Source organism: Cyphomyrmex costatus, unplaced genomic scaffold (assembly GCF_001594065.2).
Source record: "Cyphomyrmex costatus isolate MS0001 unplaced genomic scaffold, Ccosl1.0 scaffold148, whole genome shotgun sequence".
Lineage (NCBI taxonomy): Eukaryota > Metazoa > Arthropoda > Insecta > Hymenoptera > Formicidae > Cyphomyrmex > Cyphomyrmex costatus.
The window spans coordinates 166,854-194,209 of NW_017275477.1; the positions used below are offsets into that span (position 1 = coordinate 166,854).

At 34.1% G+C, this 27,356-nt stretch overlaps 1 protein-coding gene across 1 annotated transcript in view; it reads right to left on the reverse strand.

The window, feature by feature from the left end:
• Positions 1 to 1,448: 1,448 nt before the first annotated feature.
• jvl (javelin-like) overlaps positions 1,449 to 27,356 on the reverse strand; it is an 84,179-nt gene continuing 58,271 nt past the window's right edge. The window contains exons 2-11 of the mRNA XM_018551878.1: positions 19,389 to 20,855; positions 19,186 to 19,284; positions 18,177 to 18,989; positions 15,241 to 15,514; positions 5,522 to 5,670; positions 5,036 to 5,242; positions 4,054 to 4,496; positions 2,539 to 2,717; positions 2,264 to 2,445; positions 1,449 to 1,653 (exon numbers count right to left, since the gene is read on the reverse strand). Coding sequence (XP_018407380.1) covers positions 1,582 to 1,653; positions 2,264 to 2,445; positions 2,539 to 2,717; positions 4,054 to 4,496; positions 5,036 to 5,242; positions 5,522 to 5,670; positions 15,241 to 15,514; positions 18,177 to 18,989; positions 19,186 to 19,284; positions 19,389 to 20,747 — 3,777 coding nt within the window. The 5' untranslated portion in view covers positions 20,748 to 20,855 and the 3' untranslated portion in view covers positions 1,449 to 1,581. The remainder of the gene's footprint in view (positions 1,654 to 2,263; positions 2,446 to 2,538; positions 2,718 to 4,053; positions 4,497 to 5,035; positions 5,243 to 5,521; positions 5,671 to 15,240; positions 15,515 to 18,176; positions 18,990 to 19,185; positions 19,285 to 19,388; positions 20,856 to 27,356) is intronic.

A 27,356-nucleotide genomic window follows, 5' to 3' on the forward strand; every position in this document is an offset into this window, starting at 1 on the left:
AATAATTATGATACCTAAAAATTTAGGTATAGATAAATATATGAAAATAATTGTATTGAACCATCCAAATAATTATATTGAAAACTTAAGCATATCAAACAATACTGCAAAAACTTTTGACACTGTAACAACGAGTTTACTTGTCTGTCGTACTTAATTATTTTAATAGTCTAACAAAAATATTTTCAGATATGTATGTAACTAAATTTGATTAAATATGTCAGCAAAATCACTATTTCCATGTACAATTATAATATAAAGAAGAGAGCAAGAGCGAACATTAGTTTAACTTCTTCATTTTTTTTATTAATAGAATCATTTATCAAGTATAAATGTCGATATCAATCAGAAAAATCGCCTGATTAGCTAAGAGTTACAAAATCGAAAATATGTTGTGGAGCTGAAGATAAATAGAACGTATAGAATGTGATGCGTGCAAAATATATAATTATGAGGAAATTTGAAAATATTTATGCGATTTACAAAATAATATTTAGACATTCCTTCTGAGATACCTCGATGTTTACGAATGAACAATCAAAATTGATGATAACAACATCTAAAATTATATATCGAAGCGCTATTTATCGAGCGTATAAACATCGAATTGCTTTCCGCTTTCACGTCTTTCCCTCTACCTAATCCTTGCGGTATCGCTTCCGCTTCTCTATCCCATTGCGCATTTATCCTCGCTCAAGTGCTGGTGACCGCGTAATGCGTAATTAATTGATTAACGGCACTATAAAATCGAAGGTTCGATAAAAACGGACGCGACGAGCCGCTCGAATCAGAAATCGCCGCCACCTCCGACTCCTGAAGAATACTACATCGAGTAACCGTTGCTTGTGTTTTGTACCCATAGGGACGTCGGTTATTCGACAGTGCGATCAGCTCGATTCGCGCTTCCACACCTCACGCGTTCCCTTTCACCTTATCTTCATCTCTCTTCGTTCACAGGTCGTGAGCACTCACCGTCTCTCTTCGTTCTCTTGCAAGAAGGTCTCCGGCTGGTCTCCCTTCTCTGGACCGCCTCTACGCCGCCGCCGCAGCCGCCGGTGCAGTTTCTCATTGTAGGTTGTCGCTCTTGTTCCACATCGCGAACGGCGCAACTCTGCCGTGCGTTACGTAAACGTCGGCCAAGGGAAATTGAAGGTGCCCCCTCGGAATGTCGCAAGTGCCACATTCCAATCTTTGCGGAAATTAAGGGACCTCGATACCGGTCAGATATCAATCACGTTGAGCAGACATTTGGACGCGAGAAAATCACAAAACAAGAACGATCGAGATATGTCATCCTTACGATACGCAAACTGAAATGATCTCATAATGAGCGGAGCACGAGATATTTCTTTGTACATAAAATCACAATATGCGAAAATAACTACAGTCGAAGAGTATTATAAATTTTTCGTATATTTTCTTCTCATTCTCTTCCTCTTTCGCTTCGTTGCTCTGAAGAATCTGTCCTTCATCGCTAATTATCTGCATCCTCAAGTGACATCAGACTGCTTTGCGAGTTATGTTATCGTAGGAAGCATAATTTGTGCTAAGAGTTTCTCAAGCAGTTTGACAGCCTATCAATCAACATTCTTCCTGCTTTGTTCCGCTATATTCTCTAACAATTGACCAGGTGCTTTCTATCGTCCCAAAAATCTGTGAAATAACACAAATGCGAATTGTTTTATCTAAAGATTATGGCATATATCAAAATAAAATTGCTATTCTAGATAAATAATAGTAATATTTATACACCTACACTCGATAACCTTCATTGATTAACTCTTAAAGACTGATTAAATCTTAAAACTAAAATTGATTGATTCGGAGAGAAATACAAAAATTTGATGTAAGTATTTGATTTAAACAAATTTTTTAAAACTCTCTTGTAAAAATTAATTTTGAAACTCTAGAAAAAATTTGAAATAAGACTAATTTTTTTTTAAGTTTTTACAAAATCCCCAAATTTGCAATAAATTTCTTCATGTATCTATAGAAAAAATAGTTTTGGTGAAGTATATAAAAATTTATCTAATGAGAGAGAGATATAAATCTGAAGATAATTTTGTTTGGATCATTAAAATAATTATATAAGATTCTCAAGCTGGTAATTAAAATGTTTCAGCATTGTTCGTCATGTTGAGAGTCTTATATAATTATATTTTAATGGTCCGAATACACAAAATTATTTTCAGATTTGTATCTAGCTAAATTTTAAATACTTCTGCAGAACTATTTTTTTGTACATTTCTAAGAAAAGTCGCACCAAGATCAGTAGCCACACGATGAAAATAGCGATGTTCTTTGCGAGCATCGTCCTCGTGGCTTCCGCCCACTTAGTCGATGTCTCGATTAGTATGGGTATCAGCAGCATGATCGTCGATATGCCCAAGGCGGAGATAAGGCCCAACAGAGGTACCATTTGGGGCACGGCGATGGCCAGCAGCGCTACGGGCAGAAAGAAGGACAAGGACGAGTTACTTCCGGCTAATTACAATCGACATTCGTGCTATCAAATGCTTATAATCCTGATACGCTTACTGGTGCCTATTACACCGCCTAATCGAAGCAAGCTTTCATAAAATCGATGATGCAGTGTACTCTTCGTGACGATTCTCGATTGAATCATAGGCCACAGCACACTGATCGGGACGTAGTACGTCAAACCGAAAGTAAATAGGGCTGACAAGGAAATGGCTATCTTGACTACTTGGGCCAGGCTGCAAAGCGTAACAAACGATAAAATGAATTAAACCATAAATTTCGGAATCTCTCTCTCTCTCTCTCTCTCTCTCTCTCTCTCTCTCTCTCTCTTGATACGAAAATCTATTATAAGATTTATTTTAAAAATAAATTTTTTGATATGGTAATGGTGGAGAAAACACCTTTTCTCTCTCTCAGCGCTATTATTATATAAAAAAAAGAGATCTAATTTAATACTCAGAAGATGTAATAATATAATGTTATACGTTTATAATGATGACAGAAAAACGGTCATTAATTATCTACCAGGAAATGTTCATTACTATTTGAATTTCAAAGTACTTCAGTAGTATCATAGGAATGCACATATATTATAACTTTATTAATCTACATATAATTATCGATCTGTAAAACTCGATCGTGAAGAGAGAAATTTCATAACAAAAAGATAAGCTACGTCACTGAACACGTGTTAATATATAGTGATACAGAACGTTGTTCGTTACGCGTAGATAAGATTTAATAATGCAAAAAAGGTACATTGATATTTCAACTGAGGTTGACTTTAAACTAGTTTTAAATCAGAGTAAACCTGAGTCCTTCACGTTTACGTGGTCAAACTGACCCTCGCAATTGTACATTGTGTATTTCTACGGTTGACTAGCTCCTTTCGCTTTTGTTAAGTTTAAGTTATTCAAAGGTCTCGTTGTCTTGTGATTCTTGCAAGAAATACACAATATATACAAAATAAATCATAAATACTCAACACGTAAAGAATCATACAATCACGTAAATGTTAAGCACATCCTGTTCTACCATCACCGATTACGCGATGTTAATTATACAGCTGTCATTTAAAACAGACAGCCGACATATTTACCGTTTGTCGCACGTTAATGCACAGTTTAATTGCCTTTGATAACGATTTGTTTGCAATTCCTGGCAAATAACAAATTTTTATTTGCACAAAAAGCTGATGTAATTTCTTCAAATATTTCGTTTACAAATGGCCTATAAAGTTAGCAGTTTCTTCTTTAAATATAATTAATTATAATTGATTAAAAGAGAAAAGAAATGAGCTTTTGATAATGATATGTTTGCAATTCTTGGCAAATGGGAATTTTATTTGCACACAAAATACTGATATAATTTCTTTAAATATTTCATTTGCAAATGTAGTAAAGCTAGCAGTTTATTCACTAAATATAATTAACTGTAATTGGTCGAAAGAGAAAGGAAAAAAGAAACATGTCAAATATGTGTATATTATGTATTCAACGTCAAAAGTATTAATTAAATCTGGACTAGTAGTGGTACGAGTATTTTGCAAGGCACAGAAAATATTCCGCTTACGTCTCCTCCATTGGTAAGTTCTTGATAACGGTGTCACAGGCGTCTGGGTACTTGTTGTATCCCAGGAAGCCGAAAGTTAGATATATGACAATGTTCAGCAAGTTGCTGGTGATAATCAGACGCGGCATATGACTGGGATGTCTCATCGTATTCTCCAGCGGAAGGTACAGGGTCATATTGTGCAAGGCAAACAGAAAAATGGCGCAATACATGGGCACAGGTAGAACTTCCGTCAGAGCGTCGAGTCTACGGGGATCGGGAACATCGTCCAGGAAGTAGTAGAACGCAGTGCAAACTCCAAGGAACAGGAACAAAGTACCGATAACGGAGAACGGCGCCAGATACTTCAGGTTTGGCACGAAGCCCAAGGCGCAGGTAAAGGGAAAGAAGATGCCGATATAGACACGCGAGGACATCTCGAGGTTCGCGAAAAATTCTATCACCTGAAAATGTCGCCAGCATGAAATTATCTAACTCTAATTTATTTTTTCTAAATCGAAGACATCGAAGATTATATCACACATCGAGTGAGAACTTTTATCGTAAAAAATGAAAGTAATCGTATTTTCTTGTAGATATCGATTTCACGCAATTTTGCCTTATCTTCGTGTTTGTTTCAATATCTGCAATACTTTTACAATAATAAAAAAAAATGAGACTGACACAAATAAAATGAAAGCAAATGTGAGCAAAGTTTTAATAAAATCCTTCAAATAATCTCCGCGCGTTCGATGTTTCCGTAATTAAAACGTGAAGCTAAGATTTCCGGATACAAGCCGATGGATGCGAAGGACTCTTTCCATAAGAAAAAGAGTCCACGCGGTTTCGTTAAAGAATTGTCCGTTAAAATTGAGGTCGGATTGTTCCGGATTGTATCCTATACGTAAAAGGATTTTTGTACGCAAGACTCGCTGAACGGACGTCACGATGTCGCTTTATCGTTTTCGACTTCCGGCATGAGAATCGCGGCGTCGTGTCGTACCTGTTGGAACGATGTGGCCACGTATAAGATGTATATCACTGCGGCCTGAAAGTGCACGAAGCAAATGATCACGTTGGTAACTACGCCAAATAGCTTGGCGTACTTTCGAATCCTCTCCGGACCTGACTGGAAGGAGAACTGCGCCGTTTCGGCGAAATTCAGCATGGGCACGCGATTACGTCTGCATAACGCCTGAGAGCACTGCACCTGCACACCAAAAAAAAGAGAGGCAGACAAAGAGAGAAAAAGAAACTCGCCTGCATTCAGATGTGTTTCGCGCGACGGGACCTTCCTTTTTCTCTACGTTTAATAACTTATCTCATTAGTGGCGCTGATTCCAAACAATAATTGAGTTATCGCGATATAAGGGCAAGAATATCATAAACAAAAGGATGTTTCTATTTTCCATTTCTCGTTAATTGTTTTCGAAACACTAACGATAACGTTCGAGATGAAAAAATTATCGCTTTCCACATCCTCACGTACGATAATGACGGCCATGTGAATGCACAGCGTGCCGATGACGATACCGCAGACGATGGACACCATGTAGCCAGTCCTTCTGAAGGCGTGCGGTAAGAAGAGTATACCGGTACCGAGCGCACACTTTAGTAGATGCATCAACACGGCAAAATCTCTGCAAAGATTTTTTCATGAATAATGTAAATGCGTCCTTCCTGTTTGTCTATTACTTATATCTTGATAATTAAAAACGCAATAAATAAAATAATAGATTTCAATATGAATTTTGATAAAGGCTCCAACGAATAAATTCAAATAAATTAGAGTAACAAGGCTAAGAAGCCAGTTGTTGATGCTTATAAGTATATTTACAACAGTAAAAATAAAAAAAGTTGACATTTATTAATATCAGAAGTAAACAGACGTTTCGACCTTTTGTGACCTGATGTAAAAAGGTCGAACTCCCCGTCTTTATTTCTAATATTAATAAATGTCAACTTTTTTATTTTCACTGTTGTAAATATATTTATTATTATAATCATTAATAACGGGCTTGGCTCCTTAGCCTTGTTATTCTAATTTATTAAAATAATAGATATTTGAGCAGCAAATTTTCAAAATGCATTTTGTTCGAAATTTATAATTTTCAGAAAACGCGAAAAAGAAGCAATTAGAAAAAAGTAATTAGAAAATTATTTGCTTTACAGAAAATAACAACATTAATCAGTGAAATGTTAACAAAATAACAAAATTGCTAAATAATTGTTAAAAATGATAAACAAATGCACTTTGTTTTTCTCTAGTTAAAAGTCGTAATGCACGCGCACACATACACACACACTTTAAAATATCTATGTTTTTTTAGTATAATAAGTAACAACGCTTTTTGAACGTTTTAAAGTATATCCATGAATAGAAAATGTATATAAACCGTTATATGACCTTAAGTCATTGTTTGAATAATATAAGATTTAAGAGCGTGTGTATCTGTGGCTAAAGGTAGCTTAATTGTTATAATATAGAATTAGCTGATACCTCTTATCAACTTATACACATTTATACGTATCAAAAAATTACATAAACCTCCGAAATTGAAGGTGTTAAGAGATATTTGAGGAATAAGAGTGGCTTTCTATTGTATGTAATTTTATATATGGAATTTAAATCTAACTGTACAAAATTGGCCTAGCACATTGAGTTTTTAAAATACATATTTTAGGTTAAAGTATTCAGAAATTGCTATTTTTAATTCAAAAAAAGATAAAAAATGATATTTAAAAAATTTATATTTTTACTTATTTTTACTCAAATTTACATTTCAAATCTGACAAAAATTTTCATGTCACAAATTGATCTGGTCAGATCAGGCGTCACAAGATTGCTATGGATGGTTCATTGAACTTTTATACGACATAAACCTTAAAACATATTAATTAAGTATAAATATATATATAATATATATGTATATATCTCAGCGAAAAAATCGCAACCAAAAATAGATCTTGAAGGAAAATATAACACGTACCATACACAATGCTCTTAGTAGATATATTCGAAAAAAATATATTTCTCTAAAATAAATTCATGAATGTGATCAAAATAGCCTTTTCTGTATATTTTATTTTACCTCAAATATTTCAAAACCTGACGTGTTACATCAATTCTGCAATCAGATTCGGATTCAACGTACAAAATTACATATAAGATCATTTCTATTTTTCAAACATCTGAAACTCGCAGGTCTATGTTATTTTATAAATTATATAAATTTTGAGATAAATCTACTTTATCATGCAGTACGTGCAGAAGAAATTATAATTAATGATATATTTCAAAATTTTTAATATTATAGTAATAAAACATTTTTTAACAGATTTAATTCATCACGAATTGCTAAAGTTTAGTTTAACGTGCAAATCGACATTTATTAAAAGTATATCAATATTATAATTTTACACTCAATAATAAACACATATACGAAATAAACGGAAATATTTATTTAATTTAATTTTTTATTAAAGTAATTATTTAAAAGTTTAACTAAATATAAATCAGAAAATAATTTTGTTGAACTATCAAAATATAATTATGTAGGACAGGGATTCTTAAAGTCTGGGTCGTGTCTATATACTAGTGAGTCGCAAGTCGATTTTTGGTTGGTTGCGAAAAATTTCAGAATGTTAAATTACATTTTATTATATTAAGAATGCTGCTCCTTTTCGCGATTTCGTATGTGTGTGAAACTGGATTTTCAGCGATGATAGGAAGTAAAACTAAATTGTAACATATGTTATAATTGTTAAACTCCTTGTGACTGAAAATTACTTGTATCAATATTGACATTCTATTATTAAATATTAATAGATATATTAGGAAATAAGTGCACTTTTCACAAACATCTCATTTATCTAAAAAATATATTAATAATATATATCTAATAAAAAAAAATAAAAGAGCAGTTAAGTATAAATAAAAAAATTACTTGCTTTTCTTCTTTGTTTTTCCGTATTCATTAAAACTAGATAGATCGCAGGATTTGCTATTTTAAAAAGTGAATACTGATTTATAAAAGTTTAAATTAGGAAAAACTTGATGTAGGATGTACAAGATAATTGCTAGAATATAAAATTATTTGTAATATTGCTAATCATATTTAAGATTTCTACATAATTGTTTTAATAGTCCAACAAAATTATTTTTAGATTTGTCTCTAATTAAATTTTTTAATATTTTATTATTCTTTCCATGTGATATAATAATAGTTATACATTGTCGAATGTGAAATTATAATACAAATGATGTTATTATTCTTTTAGTTGATGTGTGTATCGATTAAAGTATATATATTTAGAAAAAAATTTTAATTGACGGCAATCAAGGGAAAGATACAAAACGTACGAGGTTAGAGGTGCGGATGGACGATGGGCAAAGGGATCGTACTCCTCCTGAATCTGCCGTTCAGCTTGAACGTCCTCTGCGCTTCGCCTTATTGGAATGTAAGATCTATCGTCATTGTCGATCGAAAACGTAGATATGGTGAATCAGAGCGTCTTAATGCTTAAGAGATGTCTTACTTATCGATCATATCACGCGTTGTCTGGAACTCCGCAAGGTTTACCATCATTCCTGGATCTCTTTGATGATATTAAAGCATTCAGATCTCCCACGGATCTCCTGTTCGTGGATTCCGTATGACGCTCCTGTCAAACTATGATAACCGATAAACCACCTATTAACCCGCTTACGCGGCGTTCAATGACGATAATGCCTTTCTGTAAACCCGTTTAACAGAAATGGCATTTAAGGTAGGAGAACATTCAAGCGCAACTTTATCGTTTAAGAAAATGCGACGGTTTCAAAATGCAGTTTCAAAACGCTATTAAACCAGACGGGCAATTACGTTGTAACTTTAATTGATATTTACATCCGTAGTACGAAGTCGTCTCGAATTATCGATTTAAATCGCTTGTATTCTACGAAATTATAGAAAGGAAGAAACAGAGATTTTCAAGTCTGCATTTAAAATAAAATGTCAAAGTGCTTTCTTGATTTATTGAACTTAAAGAGATTCAAGAGTTAGATTGCTCGAAAATCTTCGATAATATTTTGAACGATATTGTTTATATAATTAACACATAAAGAGCAAAAACTATTTTTTATTAATAAATATTTATATAAATAAACAAAATTTATACAAATAAACAAGTTTATCAAATATAAATACAATATATTCACATATATATATATATATATATATATATATATATATACAAACACTTTATTTCTTTTTCGAGATCATTGTTTTGCAATAATATCTCAGCTTTCAGTGTTAATCGTGGTGAATTTGAACTATAAAACTTCTACAAAAGAGCAAATAAGAATTATTGCTTAAAACAATTTAAAAATATAAATAAGGCACAGAGCCAAATTAATTTAACGAATTATTTAATTTATATATTAATACAAAAGCAGACGTTTCGACTCCGATCGAGTCATTTTCAATGATACAATATTGTACATAAAATTAAATTAACATATTTTTTCTATAAAATCTTCCTATTGTTGAAAATCGTGGAAACAATGCGTTAAGTTTGAACATTCATAATTATTTGTATCTTATCTTTGATCCTAATAAAAAGTATATAAATAAAAATTAACATTGTTCAAAATTCTCAAATACAAATATAAAAGTCTTATTTACCTTGTCAAAAATAAAATTTAAAAATGTGATATGTCCATATGTGTAAATTTCTTTAGAGTCAATTTGTTATAAAATATATTTGAAGTAATAAAATAAGATAATCTGCAGCTGTCAAAACTGAATACGTATCATTACGTATTCAGGAATGTATTATATTGGTGTACATTTCGGGTAATAACTCTGTGTTATTTTGTCTGTTTATACCGTATCTGTTTTTTAATATGTTCCCTATCCTCGACTTAAATTCGTCTTTCCTTGTTGTCTTTCCTCTTCTTCATCCTTTGACTTTTTATTCCAACGACATTATCCTATTTACTTTCACAATGATACGTATTCAGTTTTGACAGCTGCAGATTATCTTATTTTATTACTTCAAATATATTTTATAACAAATTGACTCTAAAGAAATTTACACATATGGACATATCACATTTTTAAATTTTATTTTTGACAAGGTAAATAAGACTTTTATATTTGTATTTGAGAATTTTGAACAATGTTAATTTTTATTTATATACTTTTATTAGGATCAAAGATAAGATACAAATAATTATGAATGTTCAAACTTAACGCATTGTTTCCACGATTTTCAACAATAGGAAGATTTTATAGAAAAAAATGTTAATTTAATTTTATGTACAATATTGCATCATTGAAAATGACCCGATCGGAGTCGAAACGTCTGCTTTTGTATTAATATATGAATTAAATAATTCGTTAAATTAATTTGACTCTGTGTCCTATTTATATTTTTAAATTGTTTTATACATATTGAGCCTTCTTATTATTACTTATATTGAATTATTGCTTAGTTTTTATTAATAAAAGAACTGAATATCTCTATCCTTTTTTACACAAAGAGTTAATAAATTCTCAAAATAAAATGGTTATTCGCGATTCATTTTATAGAGGCAAACCTTCCGAAAAATTCTAGCTGAAATTCATTATAATCGATCCACTGAAAGCCAAGATATTATTGCAAAACGACGACCTCGAAAAAGAAACGGAATATATATACAGAGTGTCCGAAAAGAAAGGTTCAACATTTATAGGATAGATAAATTATGATACTAACATACAAAATATTTTGTTTATATCTCAGGAATGGTGAATTTTCGATTTATGTCTAAAGGGTTTTTATTCACTATAGTATGTACTATCTATCTTATAAATATTAAACTTTTTTTCGAATATTCTATGTATACATATGTATGTATGTGCGCGTGTCTGCGCGCGTGTGTGCGTATCGTATATTTATTTAAGTATCTGTCAATAACAAATATATTTTTTTTTCTTTTTATAAATTGTATAAATATAATTTAAAATTTTTTGTTTTGTACATTTATTTAGATCGTCATAAAAAATTATCAAAAATTTAGAGCAATTTAATCTTCTAGTTTTCATAAATTACTTTCAGATATTAAACATTTTTTTCATACGTTTTTTGACATTCAACAGTCTCTTTCAAATAATTGTAATAGTGTATTCAGAAACTACGCATTCTCTCAAAATAGAAACATCTATTATATGGTAAATAATATATAATTATACTCGTCCTTTAGTATAATAGAAATGTGAGTCACATATGCTACTATTTTATTGTGAAATATAACTGTGTATGTACATATAATAACAACCTTTAAAGAAATAATTCTTTCGCGTAGATTGCATAATGTTTTCTTGGTAAACGGTGAACTTGAAATACTTTACCAGCCAAGGAAATATACGTATGCGATATTGGAGTTGAATGCATAATTATAACGTTTTCATTTCCATTTACGCTGTGTTCGGGGAGCGTGCTATCGGTGTGCTATTGTGTCATTTTATCTTTATCGTTCATTACAGACAGAACAAGAACAGAGAATGACGCAATAATGCTGATAGCACACCTTCCGAATGCAGCCTTCCAAATGAGAAATGACAATGGAATCGATGTCAATTCGATGTCGATTTCATTGTCATTTCTCACTGGATTAGCCTTACTGTGCATAAAAGAACTTACATTGTCGTTGGGTAGATATAATATACGGCAAAAAAGACTGCACAATAATAATGTAACAAACACTTGTTGAAAATTATACAATCTAGCTTCAGGAGCGTAAAGTTGTTACTCGAAAATAACAAAATGCTTAAAACAGTGAAGTAATGTTTTCTGAAATTATTGAAATGCATTTTTTTAATTATAAGGAATTCTAAACAATAGGACATATATTATTCATCATTTATACAATTAAACGACTGTTGAAATGAATTATGTTTCAATTTTCGGCATTTTTTGGCAGCTCAATAAAATATGTAAAAACTGGTTCTAAAAAAATAAGCTTCTTTATCATCATTTCTCTTTATACTGGAAGTGATATTTACTTCAATCAATATATCCTTAATAAGTTAACAGAAATGAGTTTCGAGTTTCATGCAATAATAAAATGAAAATTTTCAATATTTATTGCGAATTAATTTCTCATGAAAGTGGTATAATAATTGAATTGATCTTATGGTAACAATGGACATTTTATAAAAACAAAAAAAAATTGATATAATTCTGAGTTAAAGTGGTGGGAAAAATACATTTATTTATAGCCACACACATTGCTATTAATTCATATTTTGGTACGTCTCTGAAGAGTTTATTATTACAGATAAAGAATGTTATGAGAAAAATAAAATTCGGCTACATTGTGAATTATCCCACTGTTTATTAAGATTTTTTCAATTATTTTTATATACTGAAGGAATATTATCTAAAATTCTAAAATCTGTATTACATTTCATAATCTCATTACATTGAAAGATTTTAGTACTCTTTAATAAAATATCTCTAATAAAATCTCTAATAAAATATATACGTTTTGCTTAAATACAAGTCGTTCACAGTTATTTATATACGATAATCCATCAATGTCAAAGATTTAGGAATATTAAAAATGCATACTAATAATAAATATCTTTAAGTAATTTCATTTTATTAATAGGATCACATTATCGCAGATTCGTTACAGATAAATTTATTTACATTAGCGCTAATTTATTTAAATAAATCACGATGTCGTCTATGTACAAATATGTCGGTGTGTATATTTGTAAAACAATAATTAATAATTCTATGATGATAAGACATACCTAAACTAGATAAAATATAATACAGCAACAGCGCTTTAATAACCATCAGTATCGGGAGGATGCTACACCTTCGCAGCCTGTTTACACGATCTTTCTCGATTACGCTTGTCAATTAAAAATATAAAAATAATAGCCTCCAGTCGGCAGTGCGTACGCTAATACGGGCACTAAAATCCACCGACTGTATGAATAATAATAGTATCTGAGCATTTTCGTAACGCCACGAATCCCATTGTACAAAAAAGAAAAAGACAAGGAAAAAAGCAAAGTTCACCGAATGCAGATCGGTTCCCCAGTTCGTTTCCGCCGCGCATAAAGACATTAGGCGCTAATAAAATAAGTAGAATCCGTCAGTCCTATGACTTATACCTTAAACTATATGTTAATCACATGTTTCGCGGTTATTTATAGCTAGGATCACAGGCTCTGTCTGTGATTATTATTCAGTGTTCACAATCGTCATTGTTAGTTATAAATAATTAAATTGGTTGTTGAAATGAGGAACTGTGTAGTAAATAGTTTTTTTTTTTTTTTTTCTTCGGAGTCGCGGGATCGTGAGTTTATGCGCATTGAAACGCGACTCTGGTGATCAATCAATAAATTCGACGAGCCTCAACCTCCCTGTAATAAGTGAGAGTTAACAACATCGCTCACTTTTATCACTCTTAGTTAAAATACACATTGTATGTATGAGCGAAGAACGAATGAACAACGAAAGTGAATCAAATTTGTTTAAAAAAAATTATTTATAATGTATCACACTCTATTCTATTTATACTGTTCGCATTCATTGTCCGCGCGTTCGTTGTTCATACATTCGATGTATATCTACCAATGCATATCCGTTATTGTATCCAGTGGACGAATGCGCGATAATTAAACATGATATGTTATTTTCGACAAAGTATGAGTGGAGAACACTCAATATATTTCCATATTCGATGAGAATTTCAGCGTCTATCTTGTCTTTTGAATTTCTTAACAGTCACGCATTTCGCCCAAGCGTAGCACAATATTTTTCATTAACTAAATATCAACTAAATTCAGACATAAATTCGCATATAACACACGCAATAAATAAGAAAGCAATTAATATCTGAATAATAATCATATCGTATCAAATTGAAGATAGAAATGCTAAATGGAATACAAAATTGCAGCTACGGAATGTGAAATATCGACTGTGCTATTATCCTCTGTTGCGAGCTAATAATACGATCGGATCTTTTCACACACTGACTGCTAATAATACTTTTGTTACCGAAAGTTTTCGCTTGAAGACAAAAGATTACAAATTCATGAAACATCCTAAAAATAGCACTGTATATGAGACGTAAATATAAATTTACAGAATTCCAAAGTCACCGAACGTAGACCAAGTAATCGAAAGTTTGATTAACAAACTCATTCTTGACGTTGGTTAGATAAACCAAATATCATTTACACATTAAAATAATATCAAATATAACATCAAATAAATATAAGCGCTTGCCTTTGTATCTATTGATATGCAACTCGATAAAATATTCGAAAATATTTCATAATTGATAAGAATTTCACATATGCCTTTTGATAAGTTAGGTATACGTTTTACACACATACAAGAAATTCGAATAAAGATTGAAAGAAACGCGTAGTCCTGTTCTTCTTAAAAAATTCGAAAAGAATTTTAAATAAATCTTTAGTATTATAAATAAACATGATATATCTGTATGAATTTGAAATGTGACCATATTTAAACATGATATATTTATATTAATTTGAAATTTGACCTTTATCTTTATATCGTCAATGAAAGCAATAACTTTAATTTTTTTTTGCACAATTATTATATTATCAGCTACATCAGGTGTACACATTACAAATTAATGTACGTTGTGATGCAAGTCAATACATCATTTTTATTTTTGATTAGATAGCAAAATTGACTGCTAAAAAATCTCCGTCATGTTATAAAGGTATATGAAATATTTTTTAAATGCAACTCGAGGGAAGTACATATAAGTCCTGCATGGAAATGGTATTGTTATATTTCAGTTTAGAATCGTTGGATTTCTGTCCGTTTAGAATCTGCATAAGACGTGATTCTTAAACAAATAAAAATGAAAAACATTCAATATTAAAAAGGCACAGAATAAGGGTCATTGAGAACGCGAGTGTCGTTCCTCCAGCGCGTATCATCTAAACAAATATGTTTCACGTGTCTAGAATTCTGTTATTTATACATTTGCGCACGCGTCGATGACACGATGCGAATAAGGCCGCGTAGAAGCAGAGCCAGTGGTATGGTGTAAAATAATGGAAAGAAGCAAGAGCAAGTAATTCACTCTATGCGACTCGCCATTTTACTAGCTTTGCATTAACGTCGACGATTGGCGCATTTAATCTTCGCTCGAAATCGGATGACATTCGAGCGAATCGCATTCGGCCAAGGCCTCGCCGCGTCGTAGAGGAAATTCGTCGGTTAGCAGGCTTTCTGGCACTGTAGCCGCCGAGTCGATGCTGTCGAAATAGCGGTGAGGCCACGCGGAGCTCGGACGAAAGCGCCTGGTGGGCGAACCGATTATGAATTCTACCCGCGTGGAACCGGTGACGGACGATGTCTCTTGATTCAGGGAGTCCGGGTAGAGGGACGAGTCGCTGTGCCGGAAACTGCTGTTGGTCGAGCACCAGGAACTCGGTGGTTCGGTGCAGTTCTGGAAGATACGAGGTGCGTGTTAGTCAGTTAAATAAATAAAATGCGCCCTGTTCTATTACAAGTGCGAAAATTCTCCTGCCGCTACTACAGCATCGCTTTAGAGATACATCGTCTTGGAGATACATCTTAAAGAGATGCGTGACAAAGAGATTAACTTTATATTAATACCCAAGAATTTAGAACAGCCGATTTATGTCAGTTTTGTGAGAATATATTATCAGGAAAAATTTACATGTTAAACGTAGAACGGTAACAATTTATAAAAACATTAGTACTACTGGCTGTTTTAATGCTGAGGTATCAAGATCTGTTATCCCTCATATGTATTTATGTATTTAACATGTGTATGGGCAAAAGTAAAACTCTTATACGAAGCGAATTTACTACTTAATAACTTTGAATTCAATCATAATAAATATAAATATAAGAATCGTAGTAATTAAGTAAAGAGAGCGTGTCATGAATTTTATTAGCAAATGCAATATATTGTAAAATGTAACATCGTCTCGCGCGATATTACTAGACATAAGATGGACAATGAACCACAAGGCCAAGCAGGTAAACGAATGGTCAATTCATTTTCCCTCAAAATCGCGGATGTGACTATAATAGACCACGATTACGACGGCTCTCTCGAGTTTTTATACTCCGTAAACAAGCAACGCTAGCAAATAAGATCAAATCTCAGCAACCAAAAAGAGCAACTCAATTTAACATACAACATACATTTGAAAGAGCGGGAAGGAAGACTCGCTAGCGCTGAATGCTGATGATGATCAAAATGATACGTGCTAATAAATGTACTAAAAATAAAAATGTTTTCTCTTTTTTTCTCTCCCTCTATATTACAAGAGTAAAGAGATATGTATGTAGCGATATGTATGGGAGTATCGAGATAAATGAATATGCGACGACTCGAGCATGTATGGTTGTGTGCGTTTTTATGAATGAAAGATAACTGTGTAGTTATCTAAATGTGGCTAGAATATTTCTAGTTTTGTTTAGAGCGGTCGGTCCTATTTCAATAAAACTTCGGCAATGGAAACTCGCGTTTATCGTAATGAGTGCATAGACTTTGATCAAATATTCGGCCGCACATGCACACATTTTAACGGGTTCTCGTAAATAAATCGCAAAAGAGAAGAAAAAGCGACAAAATCCAAATCTGTGCGAATAACCGTTTAACCCTTTGTGATGCCAATTTGAAATAAAATAAGTGTGTCTTTTTTTATTTTATTGTCTGTTTTAATACTAGCGTAGATCATAGAAATGAGCCTTTAAAGTCTTAGAAATTAAACAAGAATGTATTAGTTTCTATTTAATCTATAAATTTTATACGATATAGAATTAGCAGTATTCCCTGAAAGAAAAGAATAATTTCATTCAAGAGATAAGTGGAAATTAAAATAACAATTTTTAAAATTTAAATTTACGGTAATAAACTACTAATATGAACGATTAAGTCCGTCTATTAGTCCTATACAGTATTCAAACAAAACGCATTAACATATTAAAACTACGTTATCCATTCCAAAAGTTTAAAGAATTCTTACATAATATATTTGCAAAGATAAGCATTCTTACTGATATTCGTAATCTGGGAGGTTTGACTACGGGTACGTGCACATGCCAAAATTCAAGTGATAGCGTTCAAACCATGGTGTATACTCTACCGGTGTAGGCAAAGGGGAAAAATGAAAATAAGTTGAAAAGACAGAGGCTACAGCTCACCACATCCAGGAAAAAAGCATCAAAGCAAATGATAATAAAAGAAGCATAACTTACGAGAAAAAACCGGCGGCACGCGAGAAGGGGCCACTTTCTTTCTTTATTGGACCGCTGTTGGGGACGGGCTCGAACGCACGCTCGCCTGCCCTCCAGATCAGACTGATTTCGGTATGGTGGACGGTCGGGCGGACAATTGGTAGTTTTAAAACAAGAATCAGTCGATTCGCTCGCTCAAGTTTCTGCACGTATTGTTACAGATGTTTTTTTTTATTTTTTTTTCAGGAACATCAATTTATCAGGCAAAGATAGTGGCTCAGCGAAAACGGGAGTTCCGTTCCTGTATGATTGTATATCGTTGTACCGTATCGAAGTCCGCGGTAGAATAGAGGAAGAATGGAATAGGACGAGGACGTAATAAAAATAGATGTCACGGGAAAAACGGTAGGAAATAACAGCGTTATGAAAGTCGGTGCATGTATCTGTATCATCGCAGGAAACCGTACCAGATACATTCTAGATAAATATACGTACTTTTGGTATCACTAGATGATATAGTCACAGTTACGGTTGTTATGTAAGGACGTAACGTAATAAGATAGTAATAGTAGTAGTTACAGTAGCGAAAAGTACAGAGATGAGACAGTTAGAGCAAGATAGTACAGAAAGACTCGTCAAATGAAAATAACGATAGTAGAACGACGCTGTTTAGTCCGTCTAGCCAATCTTAATTTAACGAAACCAAAGTCAGTACGGGTTGAAATGAGACATTACCAAAAAGTAGAAAAGACAGCAGTTTTCTAATCTCGTTACAAAGGTTAAGAGAATGGACTTCGAAGGGAATGATGCTGAAGGCGGTGATTGTTCCTAAGAGAGAGCAACTACAGCCTGTCATCCTGAAGGAGAGAAGGCTTGCCAACAGCTCTCTACTATACCGGGCCATTGGACAACGGTGACTTCAGCCAGCTGCTCCAAAAGAATTGCTTTACAGGTCGTACCTTGCCGTTCTCAGACGCATCGACGGACGTCGCTGCGCGCGCCAGGCTGTGGGAACGGCGTGCAGGAGCGGGCGGTCGTCGAGGAGGAGCGTTAATCGTTCCCGTGTTGGGCGAGGATGTGCCGAGGTTGTTGTTAGACTCCAGCGAGTCACGGGCGCGGGACAGCGAGGAGGATTTGTTTAAGGAGTCTCGGCTGGAATTGTTACGCGGCAGGGATCGATTGTTCAAAGACGACTCCCGATTTGTTTCCTTGCTGCCGGCGCCAACGCTACTGGTGTTGTTTCCGTTACCGCCGCTCCTGGATAGACTTCTATTGCCTAGCGAGTCCCGACTGGATTCGCGCGGTTTCGATAACGACTTGCCGCCGCCATGGCTGTCACGACTAGAATCACGCGGTGGTCTCGTTAGCGATTTGAGTGATTCCCTGCTATCGTTCCTGCCGTGACTGGGCGGTCGCGCAGGCGTCGTTGCAATCACGCTCGTTGTAGGCGTTGTCGTTGTCTTGCCGCTCACATTGCCGGGTAAAGGTATACGACTAGGACGTCGCCGTGGCGACGGTTTAATCTCTACCGGCTGATGATGGTCTCGCGCGGACTCCGTACTGCTGCCGGGCTCGAGGCCGCTTTGCTCGCATCTGGGCTGCTCCAAATCCGCCTCGGGCTCGACTTCCGTTGGTGGTCGTTGTTGAAGACGTTCCAATACGCGCACTCGCGCCCGCGTACCTTCTAGTTCGATATTTCGTTCCTCTAACTGAAAGAGATACGGATCATATTATATTGTATTATAACGAATAATATTATATTGTAATAATATCATATTGAAATATTATTTATAATAAATATCTGTTCACAGAAAAATGTAATTTAATAATATGGTATTAATTTTAAATAAAGTTGTATGTTTAAATATATATGTATGTGTGCAGCAACTTTTGATTGCGGCTCACCTGGAAACGCAAATCATCGTTCTCCTCGCGCGCTTTATCCAATCGCTCTGAGAGAGTTTCTGTACTTTTCTTGACTTCATCTAGCCTTTTTTGTAGGACCTGTAAATCAAGGAATTAATAGACATTGAGCAGGTTTATTCTTTTCACTTTTAAATATATAGATGTATTAGAGAGAGAAAGAGAATAGGAACGATCGATCTTACCTGATTATGGACGGTAGTGGTAATTAAGTGCCGCTGAAGCTCGAGGGGCGAATGCTCGCGAAGAATGGCCGCAATCTTTTTTGAGTCGACGTCTTTCACGTGAGTCACCCTCGTGGGCGAGACCAGGATGGAATCGAGCGCTCCCAACCTGGCTCGCCTTTCATTCACGTTCGCCTCAACATCGATGTCGACATTACGCATCTCGTCATTACACCCGACAACATCCAATAATACATTCTTCTCGATGGTCCTTGTGCGAAAGCGGCTCTTGTGAACCTTGCTTCCAGGACTACCGGTGACCGACACGAACGCCGAACTGTTGCTTTTGATACTAGTAACATTTGCATTTTTCGGCGAGGAAATTACCGGCGCGATAGGTTGCAGTCTTTGAACGCCCGGTGTTAAAATTTCCGGGGCGTTCTCGGTCAGTCCAACCCGCAACCGATCCTCCAGACCAGTCTTCAGTGCCGATAGGGCGGCCAACTCCGTTTGCAGTTCTTGAGCTCGGGCACGACTCGATATCGTCTCTGCTTCGAGCTCGGCCACTTTATCTAATAACTGTTCCTTCTCCCGCCTGAGAGCTATCACTTGCGGGTCCCTACTATCCTGTAGATCGACACTCCCATCGTTAACATTAATATTACAGCCAATTGTTCTTCTATCAGCATCACCGAGGTCAGTGATTTTTCTCACAGCTTCGAGCACATCCGTCGACACCAGCTCCTCTGTCGAAACGCTCTCCAAGCGACCCTGAAGGCACTCGACTTCCTCCCGCAGCCGAATTCCTTTACGATGGATCACATCTAGCAGGTTCCAGAGCTCGTCCTCCGCCTCGTCCAATGTATTCGGTCGAGGACTGCTTGCTCGCGGCGCAATCGCCGTCGAGGCGCTGTCCTTCGACGAAGTTTCCGTGCTGAAACCTGAATCCTGGACCGTCGCGCTGCAGTTGTTCTTGGTGCCGCCACTATGGGAGTTGCTGCGGCTTCTAGGCAGCGACGAAGACGATTCACCTCCACCCCCGCTACCGCTTCCACCGCTGCCGCCGCCGCCGCTACTTTCGCGTGTCACTCGCCGTCTTATCTTGCCAGGCTCCCATTCACTGATCCTTCGCGAGGACGGGCTCGACAGCGGCAACGGGATGTGCGAGCTCTGGGTACAGGTAGACGACATCACGGACGCACCCGCGGACGCCGTCGCGGCCATCTTGTGCCGGAGGTTTGGGAACGTCTCGATGACGAGGTCCCGGAACTCGAGCAGAGCACCGACTTCATTCTGCAGTTCCTGCAGTGCCACCAGGGACTTAGCTTGTTCGTTGATGAGGTAGTGAAACGGACCGGGGCGCAAAGGCATGCAGTCCATGCCACCGCTGCCGACGCCGCTGCCACCGCTGCTGACGCCGTTACTTGCACTGACGTTCACCACGACACCCTCTGTCGAACCGCCGCCGCTGCTATTGCTACCGCACTGCTACAACAACAAAAAGAAGAAATCTATTTCGTAATCTGTTATAAAAAACAGGAAGTATAGAATATAACTTTATATTGTGTATTTTATTCTCTAAATTCTTTTTAAAAGAATGAAACTATGTTTTGAAAAAAGAGTGGTTCAATTTTCAATCTTTCAGAGTATAAGATTTAATCGAAAAGAGTATGAGAGAGTACTTTTACAATCTATAATAATGCCATTGCATCATACGGAAAGAATCAATCATTGATAATATACAGTTTACAGACTTGGTATGTAGTATTGCAATGTATATGCGATATGAATTGCGTATGTATGTATTAGGATACATATATGATAACATATGTGAGGTACATAAAAAAATATGCAACATATATAAAATTATAAGAATTTTATCTCCCTAAGTCCGACCATTTAATGAATCTTAATAGCAGAATATAATTAAAAATATATTAGACATATAATAATATATTGTAATAATGTTCACAAATTTTGTATAAAATTATTTTTACTGTATCAATTTAAACTCAAATAAATTATTATTTCGATTGTTTTTCATATAAAAATCATATTTTCTTTTTTATATAAAAAACCCGAATTTCTAAAATTGAAAAATTGTCCCTTAATGTGACCATTTTATTAATTAATTCTCATAGCATTAAAATTTAATGCTATCATTTATCATTTCATGATTAAATGATAAATAGAAAATTTCTTCATACAGTTGTTAAAATTTCTAATTTATTTATGAGTTACACTAATGCAAATAATTCACAATTGCTATACTTTCTTTTTATCGTTGAAATCGACGACGACACTTTCTCATCATCTAATCGTTTTCTAGTACTACAAATTGAAATGAAGCCCTATGTATACCTAACGGTTTCACCATCCACTTTCTTGCGTAAAAATAACATATTCGCTAATCCTAAGTGAGGCGCTAACTGTTATCCGAATGTGCTAGTATTATAATTTGCGAAGTCTGGCACGTTTTCTTTGGTGCACCGTCAATCTCGCTACTATTGCATCCTTCCTTTCGGACACACCCGCGCGAACGAGCCGTGACAACAGAAATTACGCCGATAATCGACGTAATTTATCACATTGGAAAGTGCAATTTCTATCTCGTTCCCGTGAGAGACCGAAAGCGTCCTTCCATTATTCCAGGGACGTGTCCAATATCTCACGTGGCAAATACATACCGCGAAAGCTTTTACGATATTTCTTATAAAAACCGATGTCACTCAATATACTTTACATCGATTCCAAGGCAATCTGAGAATCTTTCAAAATGAATTGAAAAATCAAACAAAATCAATATTGAAAGTTTTGCATTACTTTTTGTTATATTACGCAATATTGTATTTATATTAGTAAATTTTTTTGCGATTTTATTATACAGGATGTTCCTGGATTAAATCGCTACACTTAAAATATGAATTTAGGACCTTAAAGCAAACAAAATTTTTGTTGCAGAAGTTCGCTAGCAAACACTTTGTTTAAGACATATTGACTTCTTACAAGACTATAGGAATGAATAATGTTGAAATATCAGCAAAAAATGCATAAAGTGCCTGTTAATAACTTTCAATCATTAAAAAGAAGATAATACAAACGTACAAAGAAATTACAGACGCACAACGTCAATCGTTCTCTTATCGATAAGTGCATTGCTTATCTCAGGACTTGGAAGCCATCGCTTTTTAAACAAAATATTTAATAATTATATTTTAATTACTGTAAAGCAATAAAGGAGATGAACTCAAGGTTGAAAAGTAATAGTTACTTGTAACTAATTGTAAGTTACAGTTAGCTCCAAGTTATTTTTTTTTAGTAACTTTAACTTAAATTTCGTTCCTTTTTTTCTAAGATGAAACTGCAATTTAACTTAATTACATTTCATTTAATAACTACGAATAGTAACTAATTTTAATTACTTTTACAGTTACTTTAGACATTTTAAACTTATTTGTCAATTTAATGCGATCTGAATAGTTACGCTACTTGCGTAGAAAACAAAGATTGTATTAAAAAAAAAACCAGTAATTTAATTTTTGTTTATTCTTAATGTGCACTGATTCTTTGTTTCTCGTTAGCCCCAATTATCTGTAGAAACATCACGTTAAGAGTATTTACAATTTAATATTGCTCATTGTCAACGTTTAATTAGTTCTTTATCTCTAAATGTCTAATTATCGTCTACAATGAGAATAATAACCTGTAAGAAATTGGTCAATCGCAAACGAATGTGAGGAGATCGATCGATCATATTTGGTCAATTTCTTATAGTTTTCTGCTTACTACACAATATTACTCCCATTGTAGACGATCCATAAGAACGAATTATTTGTGCGAATATGCTAAGGTAGCAAAACGTATACGATCGATCTCTCCTCAGATCTCTCCAATCATAGGAAAGAACGTAAAGTTACTGTCTTATATTTTCTACTGTGATCGGTCAATTCAATTACTGCTTACATCTTCCTGCTTTACGTTTTTCTATGTATTTCTAGCTTGATACCTTCTATTTTTTAAATAAAATTGTATAGCATGTATAAAAACATAAATCAATCTTTTCCTTTGTTGGTATCTATACAGTGCGTGATTATATAATCGGCAAATTATAATTTTGCGTTTTTCAGTAATTCTTTAATTTATGAGACTATATAATTAAATAAAAATAAATTAACTTTTGCTCTTTTGTGTGTAACTAATGGTTTAGGATATAAGAAAAATTAATTATGCATACGATATCGTTTTTTTTATTTTACTCTTATTGAAGTTATTATGATAACGTGTAACGTGTAAAGCCACGAGTTTGCATTGAATGATTAAATCTACATTTTGAATAGTCTGCTGCAGTTTTATTGTCGTGCGCAGTAAACCTTAATTATCTTTCGGAGAAACACTTTACAGCCAAGATTACTAGATTACTGTAAATTCCTGAAGCGTGAAGATTCGGCTAATACGCATACATTACAAAGATTCTTGTATGGCGTTCGCATATAAGCGAACACATAAGCGGGTAATCAGATATAATGTGTTGCATTATAAAACGGTGCTTAGACTTTTAGAGCCTTTCATACTGCGATTATCGTTTCCTGATGTATTTCCGGTAATGAGAATCGGGTTATTGGGGCCTAATATCCGTCTGTTTCTCTTGCGATACAAAAGAGTTGCTTTCGGACAGACACCGCGTTTCGTTTATATAAAAAATGCACAAAGATATATATTTCTGAGAACGATAATTATCAATTATGTTAACGAGGCGTGCAACGTTATATAATAATGTGATTCCTATTTTCGCTGGTACGTATCGCACTGATATTCAATAGAATGGTTATTTTGCAACTGTTGGACGTTTTCTTCATTGAGATATGATTCTTTTAGATCTAAAAGTATAATTCAATAATCAGCGCGAAGAGAAAATTTCCAACAGTTGCAAAATAAATATTCTGCTGAACGTGATCAATGAGAAATTTGTACGACCGAGCACAACTGTTGCACAGTAATCGATCGGCGATCGTACATTGGCGATCATAAAAGTCCGATTTTCTTCGCTGAAGAGTCCGAATTTAGGTTGGTGTGTCTAACGGGGCAGCATAATTTTATTCTTCCTAATTGTCGATACGCACTTTCACCGGTTCTATACCAGGCGAAAGAGAACGCGGTCGTTATGTTAATGGCCAGTGATTACATTAGTTTCAAACGCACGCGCGCAAATTTGATGCATCTTTTAACGTGCAAATTCGATCTCCAGCAGGCATTGACGATTGGAACACACATTTTACCTCGTAAAGCGGATGTCTATGTGCGCGTCCTGTGTAATCGAAAGCGAGATGGGAAAGTGAATACCGAAACGGATGTGCGTCCTTATAGATAATTAGCTCATAATCGCATTATCCGGGAAATGCTAAGCTGTTACTTTTCTCCCTGCAAGTCGATCTAGAAAAAATCAGGTGATACATCTCGTTACACCCGTCTATATATATATTTCTACATAATTATTATGCCCGTTAAAGGGTAAGATTTTCAAATAAGGTATCATCAGTCGCAATACCAATAATGACAAAATAAATATCACCTTACAACATAGCAGCATATAATAATATAATATCTTAAATAAGTGATATGTAATAAATAAAAAAATATCAGTTGCTTAATTCTCGCCCTGAAAAAATGAATTGCAATTTTCACGAAACATTAGGATTTAACAATGTAACAAGACACAGAGATAATCTATATAAATCATAACTTCATTGAAGAAAATATTCCGTGGAATTAGCCTTAAAAATTTTAATGAATATTACGTTAATATTAAAATATGTTCACAATCACGCAAACACACAGAGAGAATATACTGAAATTATGATGAAAAATACTCGTACTATCGAATATTGAGATATAATATTTACGTAAATATTATATTTCAAGTTTAAAATTTAAAATCCACACACATATAGACATACTTATAATTATAATAGAGTTAAACAGTTTAAAGGTAAATATAATAATAATTCTCTAAAATTATTCATGGTTAAAATTATTAAATTATTATCTATATATTTAAACTACAGGCGCTATGTCCATTGCAATGTCTATTACAGAGAAAGAAAGTAGAAGTCCCCCCCCCCCCCCCAATATCTTCGTACAATTTGCATACGATATCGAAGATGCCGATGCCGGCTATACATGATACACGCTACTGTCACATCTCAACGCAGTGTACGATGCATGACGCGTCTGATTAGTCAAGCGGCAAAATGGCAGGAAAGTGCGAGAGAAAACGGGGCTTTTGTGTCAAAGTCTTTCTCGAGATATTTCTCCATTGAACAACAAACGTCGAAGATCAAGAGGAGGCATGATATTCAATTTTTAACACATCTTAGAAGATTTACAAGGTAAGAATTTATAATGAGATGATCGATTATACAGTGAGATGTACATTATAACATGTATAGATTTGGGAAAGAAATTTGAAAATGATAAGTGAAAGCAGCGCGAAGAGCTCGCACTCTTATCTTAATTTAATAACATTCCAAAGACTTGCACTTTCTCATTTATGAGTCTGTGCTTGGAATCAGTACATTAAAAGATTCTCAGTGCTAATTGCTGATTACTCATTAACGCTCGCGCAAGGAATTTTTGTATTCATTACTTGCACAATCGGTTTATCTGTATGGTCACCTCAGTGTAGCATTTGAGCAGTACGTAATGTTGCAACGTGTTACTGAAGGTATAATGCGTCCCAAGCGAGGAAACGAATCCCACCTTTGTCCATGGACGGATGATTCACGCCGTGCTCGGCAGACGGTGTCGTACCTCGAAACAGGGTTTGCCACCAACATCTTTAAGCGAACTCACCTTTGTGCACTCATTTGAGAAATCAAAAGATCTTTCGTAGTCGTGTATATAATTATTCATATTTTGAAAAATTTTTGCAATTAAATCTAATAAATATATTTATTTAATAGAGACTTCATCATCTGTATTCGAATCACAGCATAGCAACGATATTTAAATAAGTTTGATCGCTTTATTCGATAAGTCAAGGATTCATTATGAATTATATATATACTTTCAAGTACCTTTTGTTGCATAAAAAGGTTGTGATACAAGTCTATAAATCATTTTAATAATAATCAAACACAGAAAATTTCACAAATTATACATAAAAAATCAACTAAATAACATTTTAATTATGATACACTTTACGCAAAACAATTCACGATTAATGTATGAAAAGCGTAGAGTGAATTCCTTATCTAAATTAGTTCCTAAATTAGAGATTGAATTGCAAAATAAATAACAAGATCTTTATTTTGTATACAGTATATAAAATAAACTTTATAATTTTATATATAGAGACTTTCGAAATATTTTATAATATTAATTTTGAAAGTATATTTATTTCAAAGTAATAAAAGTAAAGTTTTTATGCAAAAAAAGAGAAAGCTCTTTCTTTCCTTTTTTAAATAAGATTTCTTGTATAAAACTTGAGAAATTTCTAGTTAAGAAACTTTTATAAAAATTTTGTTAAAAAAGAAAAAAAATGCTCATTTCTTGCAAATTTTAATTTTATACTTTAAAATACATAAATAGTATTATATTTCAAAAATAATAAAAATAAAATTTTTCAAATTATTTTAAAGGCTATTTTAAAACGTATGAAATGAAAAGGTATTAAAGTTTTATTATTGATTTATTTTCCTTATTTTTGCAAACTTTAATTTTATATATACACATATATATACATATATATATATATATATATACAAAACGGATAAATATAACAGTCACTGATTGTTTCGGCAAATCAATTCTCTCCTTCGGCTCGAAGGCTGTCCGGGTACGACCAACGTATTTTCCGCGACATTCACCTACACATGTTTTCGCCATTGTTCTCTCTTAAACATGCCGCTCCTTTTGAACGTTTCTCGTTAGAAGTGGCTACTTCGGGACGAGAATGTCACAGCAACAGATCTTTATGCGAGGTCGTTGCAC